General features: G+C 37.6%; 1 protein-coding gene across 4 annotated transcripts in view; it reads right to left on the reverse strand.

The window, feature by feature from the left end:
- The window catches only part of RRAGB (Ras related GTP binding B), a 50734-nt gene extending 48815 nt beyond the window's left edge, over positions 1 to 1919 (reverse strand). For 3 of the 4 annotated variants that reach the window (XR_016391360.1, XM_022563601.3, XM_022563600.2), the window contains exons 1-2: positions 1254 to 1919; positions 397 to 430 (exon numbers count right to left, since the gene is read on the reverse strand). Coding sequence is in view for 3 of the 4 variants with exons in the window: in XM_022563601.3 (XP_022419309.1) it covers positions 397 to 430; positions 1254 to 1345 (126 nt within the window). In the remaining variant the exon portion in view is untranslated. The remainder of the gene's footprint in view (positions 1 to 396; positions 431 to 1253) is intronic. The other variant, XM_022563602.2, reaches the window with a different exon arrangement.
- Positions 1920 to 6999: the final 5080 nt, after the last annotated feature.

Here is a 6999-nt window from a genome sequence, read left to right on the forward strand (position 1 = left end):
GTAGTGTGTATGTATGGCTTGCACAAAATGCAAATTAATTTGTAAACTTGGAGAAAAACAGATTCTGCATGGCTATGATAGGGTGCAAAGGTATGGCTGATGGTTTAGTCAGGAATAGATTTTTAAAGGGCATTCTATGAGATGAAATCTTTTGGATTGTATTCTATGGGCTTCAGGAAGTTACAAAAAGTTCTTAAGTATGTGAATGACTTACTTAGATTTCTATATTAGAAAAATTAAATCTGATAGCAAAGAAGGGGACAAGAGTCAGGAAGAACATGTAGAAGGTTCCTACAACAGTCAAGGAAAGATGGCAGATATGACCACAAATATGCTTCCTGAACAGTAACTTCTTACCTTTACCTTCATGTTTTTGATGTACCTAACATGTCTTACCTTTTTCTTCATGGCTGTATTTGGTAGCACCCACCTGCAGATATAAACCAAAAGACAGAGTTTCCATGATCCAGTTGCCTTAGAAATTGGAATTAACGTAGAGGTGCAAAAGAGCATTTAGTACAACAGCTGAGTACAGCTGTGTGGGGGACCTCAGTTAGGTAGAGGCCCTCATTTTCCTAAATTATAAAACTGGGTTTATGCTCCCTCTCCCCTAATTATGTGCTCAGGAAATAGCTCCTAGGAAGATTTATTTAGGAATATAAATGAGCCATTAAAATTCAAGATTCAATTTTTTATCACCTTAAAAAATTTATCAAAGCAATATTTACAAATGCTTTAATAAATCAAACAATATTGTCATATTTGAATATCCTGTTTTTCAAAGTCAGCATATTTCTAAAAATCTTAAGTCCTTCAGCTGTCCTTCCAAGTCATATTTCACTCATCACAGGCACAAAGTATATAAATTCTCGAATTCAGGTATAAACTGGCACAGAAAGCACTCTCCAGTCACTGATCTCTGCTCAGGAAAAGCCAACCCTCTTCCTAGTCTTCTTATCGTCAACATGATGACATAAAATCTCCTTTATTGACAATTCAAAGCAATTCAGAACTGCCTCCTCAATTAGAACACTTGCCCCTCCCCGGAGTGATATCAGGCCTGTCCTAAGGATTGTTTCTCCCCAGTTAGCAACCAGACCTCTTACTAGTTTATCCAATCACCAAAAGCAACCTTACTGGTAAATCGAAAGAATTTATCATAGGTGGGGTATTCTAATTCACAATACTCTCTTCAGTTAGAACGTCCCCCCTGCCCCCTCCCTTCCAGGTTTGACTTAATACCCTTCACCCACCCAAGCGATCCTTCCGGTTCCCCTATGGGAGGATCCATTCTCGTCCCCAGATTCTCTTTCTCCATCTTTTGCTCAGAGTCAGATTCTTCCATTGTGCAACAAGTCCTTTCCAGTCCCTTCTAAATCCGCAGTACTCTCTCTCTTTTTTTTTTCCTGTTCACCCCCTCAGCCGCCTATTCTCCTTGCCTGCGGCCCCTAGGCCTGCTCTAGTCTTGCCTCCACCTTTGTCCACTGGGGGGCTGCTTTCCCCACCGTTACCTTTACCGCCTCGAACTTGGCCTCAAGGCACCGCCGAGCTGGCCAGCTCAACGGCTAAGTGATTCGGTGATGCAAAGGGAGAGATGGAGGATGAGAAGGAAAGAGGGATGGGTGGGGGGTTCGTTTCGAGTTTGGGCCTCAGGCCCCAAGGTCTCGAAACCCAAAGGGGACTTCACCCGAAAAGAGGTGGGGACGAGGAAGGCGGAGGTGGCATAAAGAACAGACCCGTGCCGTAGGCACTAAGCGATGAATGCCTCAGTCGACTCGTTTTTCCCGAGCCTGGCCGCTCGGGAGAGTCCGCCGGAGGTTGCGGTGGCTACGACCTAACCACCCACCCTTCACGAGCGCAGGTACCTCACCGCAGCCACCCTACTGCAGGCCAGGGTCACGTGGACACCTGCCGTAAACCCGGAGCTTGTCACGTGACTGCCGCTTCCCTAGGGGCGGGTGGGCTGAGAAGAATACCATAGAGATTGCGCGGAGAAAGAGCGCCGCCTGTCTCCGTCACGTGGCCCGGGCTCTTACAAAGCCACAGGCTTGGTAGGGCGCTGCCAGCTTGAAGGGGCCTTCATTGTAGGCCACCTGGCGCCACGCCCCGCCTGCCGCGGGGAATTAAAGGAGCCGGTTGCAATTTTAGTGCCTCAAAGCTGTACTTTTTTTTTTTTTCTAACTGCTATTTCATTCACCCTTAACGTTTTTCAGTGGGGAAGGCCTAGCATTGTCTTTTTTTCTCCCTGTTTTTTAAATCTTTGTTTTCCTGGTTTTGTTATTAGCCCCGTCCTTGTAACTGAGCTTGTAATTAAATGAGTTAATATATCCAAAGTGATTACAACTGTGTCTTTCACGTAGTGCTCAATAAAGGTAATTATTGCTGGAATCAGGGATTCATCAGGAAATTTAGGACTTACTTATCTCCCCACTTTAAAACTGAAAGGGAAATGAATTATCATACACCATAGTAAAAGTCAATAGACAAAATCTAGAGTTGATGATTGAAGGACTACTGGTAGGCATATACATACTGTATTTAGATACAGAGACTACAAGAAAAAACGGCTGAAGTAGTTTAAAGGGGTTGCTTCTGGAGAGGGGCAGGAGATAGGAAGTGAGGGGACTGTTGCTTTTCATCTTATTCTCTTTTGTGATATATATATATATTTAAACCACATATATATATATTTATATATTTATGTATTTAAACCACATGTACATATTCCTTGAAAAGAAAGGAAAGAAGGACTGGAGGGAGAGAAGGAAGGAAAGAAGGAAGGAAAGGGAAACTGGACAAAAATGGGGTGCTGTCTTGCCCCCAGACGTCCCCATTTACCCTCCTATATGATCCTTTCTTACCACAACTGATATGCCTCAAGAAAAATTCATTGTATTCTGACCATGATACCTTAGCCCTATCACTTGCTAAATCTTCTTCCTCCTCTCTACCACCCGACCCCAAACCAGCTCCTGTTCTAATTTTTCCTGTGTGGTGAAAGACCCTGAGTCCCAAACCAGGAAGTCATTTTATTATTTTTTTTCTTCCCGTTTTATTGAGATGTAATTGGCACACAGCACTGTATAAGTTTAAGGTGTACAGCATAATGATTTGACTTACATACACCGTGAAATGATTATCACAATAAGTTTAGTGAACATCCTTCATCTCATATAGATACCAAATTAAAGAAATAGAAAAAAATTTTTTTCTTTTGATGAGAACTCTTAAAATTTACTCTCTTAACAACTTTCAAGCATGACAGCAGTGTCAATTATATTTATCATGTTGTACATTACATCCTTAGTACTTACTTGTCTTATAACTGGAAGTTTGTAGATTTTGACAGCCTTCATCCAATTCCTCCTACCCCCACTTCCTGCCTCGCCTGGCCTCTGTAACCACAAATCTGATCTCTTTTGCTGAGTTTGTTTGTTTAACTCATTCAACAGTGAATTTTTATATTAATGATTTTTCTACCTTAAGAACTGCATATGTACACATTATTTCTCGAAAAACAAACTAAGGAGGGTACTAAAAGGAAAAATTATCTCATATTTAGTCAAAACAGAATCACTTTCAAAATTTTGAGTGTACATATGTATACTAGTACATATGCTTTCATATTCTACTTTATATTCATTTGTCACTTATTCAACAAATCTTCATTGAGTGCATATGCTAGGCACTGTGAACACAGGCATCAAGCAATGATCCCTTCTTTCAAGGAGCTTTCAGTCTAGATAGGAAAAAATAAATAAAAAGAAAATTAAACTATAGTGTGATAAGTACTGTAGGAATGGAAAAGGGGGAAAGGAGGTTTCATGAGAAACGTAAAAAATAGTTGGGAAGAATCTCGAAAATAGATGATTCCTGGGATTGGCTTCTTTGAAGAAAATATGGATCAACCATTTAAGAAAGAAAAAAGAATATTACAAGCAGAAGAAGGAGTATTTGTAAAAGCAAAGAAACATAAATTAATATGCTATTTTTTAGGTGTTGCAAGTAATTTAGTATTAGTAGAGCATAGTGTATAGGAATATGGTAACATATCTAGAAGTCAGGGGCCAGAAACCCACTAAATATTGTTGACATTAGATTTTAATACTGAAGGGGATAGAAAAACACAAAAAGGTTTTAAGTAGACAGCAATGATCAGATTCACATATTAAAGAGATAAATCTGCAGGAGTTTCAAGACTGGGTAAAATGGGTAAAAAGGATGATGACATCAAAGGTAGCTGCAGTGGTCTACATCAGGGGTCCCCAACCCCTGGTGCCAAAAAGGTTGGGGAACGCTGGTCTACATGGTAATAACAAGGGTCCTACTGAGGTATTACCACTGGAGATGGAGCCATGTCAACAATAGAACTGGCAGGACTCAGTAACCAGTTGGAAGTCTCCGGCCTAGGGATAGAAGTATTTTATGATGACTTCAAGAGTTCTTGCTTGGTGAAGTGGTTGAAGTAGGAAAAAAGAGGATGTGGGAAAGATTTATTAATTATCATCAGATAAATGCAGTTATGGAAATTTTGAATTTGATGGGCTTACAGTTTTATCCAATCAGATCACTCTAATGAAGAGTTTAATTTGTGGATTTTATCTAAGAGGAAAGACTTAGACTGGAGATAAGCAATTTGTTATTGACAAAAATGTGTATTCTTCTATTTGGGGGGAGTTATATGTTATATATGTCCATTAGATCACCCCTTTGGATTTCTTATGAAGAAAAATATTTATATTTGCTTTGCCAATATTTTGTTTAGGATTGTGTACCTATGTTCTCAAGTAAGGATGCTTTCTTACTTTCTCTTTTTTTGTTGTTTTAGATTATCCTTATCTAATGTTATTATTAAAGTTATGTTTGCCTCATGAAGATTGAGAGATTCTTTTTCTCTCTCTGTGAGGATTATATTAAAATTGGATTATTTATTCTTGGATATTACCGTCTCAGGTATTTTCTTTGTCAGAAGATGTTTAACACATTCAACTTCTCTAATGATTTTTAAGACTATTCAAATTTTATATATATACTATATATATTACATATGTGTATATATAATATACATTATATATATATAGTTATAGGTTTTACATTTATAAAGTTTTATATATACAGTTGTCAATTTTAACATATTGCTTTAAAATGAATAAATCTATTTCATCTAAGTTCTCTAATACACAAGTATGCAATTGTCCGTAATATCCTTTTAATCTTTTTTTAATCTCTGAAATATCTATAGTTAGGCCTCTCTTCCCAACCTTCATGTTGTTTATTTCAATTAAGTCAACAATAAAATTCACAAGCCGAACCAATATACTTTTGAGAATGAAAGGAGATGCCATTACTTATACAATAACAACAGGTGTCACCCTAGAGTATCACAGCAAGATGGGACATACGGCCTCTGGGTGAATATCTAGTTAGCTTCATATTCTTGATATTTGGCAGTGACACTTGTTTTTTTCTGACCTTTCTTATAATTTAGCCATTCTCGTGGTTGTGCCATGCAAAACGTTTTAATAAAAAATAAAATTAGGCATATCATTTAAAATTAAATATTCAATGCAATGAAAGGATGCTGTTATCCGTATTTTATAGACAGCCTGTTCTAAATACTAATTATTAAATAAGATTATATGTAACTTCTTTGTGAAAATCTATCTATATTACAATGGATAAGAAATGAATAGATAGCATTCATTGAGAATTTACTGTATATGGACCTCATGTAATCCTCATTAAAATATATGTGTCCAATATTATCTCCACTTGAAAGACAATAAAACCTGAGGCTCACAGTCACATAGTTGAGAAGTGATGGAACTATGATCCAACTTGGGTCTCTCTGAATTTTTCCAACTCAGAGTTACTATTTAGGATACTAAAAATTCCCATTAATAAGTAAATAATCATTCTATATTCAAAAAACTTTTCAAAATATAATTAGCTGTGAAACTTATCTTTTTTAATATTAAAAAAACTGCCTTTGTCTTGTTAGCATTAGTGAAATAATATTCATTGAAAAATTTTAAGTTATCTATTCCATATTAAGATATACAAATGCCTAGGGATTCTTCCATTAATGTTTGAGAACTTTCAATCACTCATTCATTTAAGCTAAACCTCAGAATGAAGCACATTCTACTGACAGTGCTAAGTAAAGTTCTGACTGCTAGACATACAATGTTGAACTAAAGAGAGACATCTCCCACTTTCAAGGAGCTTTAATTGTAGAGGGAGAGCAGAAAATAATGAAGTAGGGAGAGCAGAAAATAATGAAGTAAGCCAACATATAATGAAATTTAAAGTAGTAATTAGTTCTAGAAATAAATAACAGTGAAGTAGTATGAAGGCATAAAGAGTGACCAACAAGGATGTGATCATAGATCAGACCTGAATGAACCAATGGAGAAAGTCCTGTGAAATTCTGTAGCTAGCATGCCAGGCCAGGGGAATAGAATGGGCAAAGGCCTCCCCACAGGTGGAAAACAGACAAGTGCTTTCAGTTTGGCATCAAGACAGTAAGCAACAAGCATGGCAGGGAATAAATTTAGAGAGGTAAGATATAAGATCCCACTCAAAATGAAATGCTAAATTTTCTGTTTTGTTTATTACTGAGAACTATGCACAATATGCTCCATGCCATCTCTGACCACTTGTTATCCTTCAAATTCATGACATTCCTGCTATCGCTGGTACTCTGGAAGAAGCAAAATATACTTGGTAGTAAGAGGCTGTATATCCTCTTCAGAACAGAAGCTGAAGGGAGATTGATAGATGCAGGATAGATAGGAGAGACACATCGCAAATTGAGGGTCAATAATAACTTTGCAGTGTGTCAATTTCTCTAGGCTAAACTATGCTCCCAAGAATTCTTTCAGTATGTGCCTGGATGGGGAATAAAGGACAGTTCAAAAAATATTCTTTTGCAATGGTTTGAAGAATGACAGTAGCCGTGTACACACACGCGCACACACACACAGCTTCTCCCAGTCA

This window comes from Delphinapterus leucas, chromosome X, assembly GCF_059928025.1.
Source record: "Delphinapterus leucas isolate spDelLeu-1000000601 "Yukka" chromosome X, BTC_Dleu_Yukka2, whole genome shotgun sequence".
NCBI lineage: Eukaryota > Metazoa > Chordata > Mammalia > Artiodactyla > Monodontidae > Delphinapterus > Delphinapterus leucas.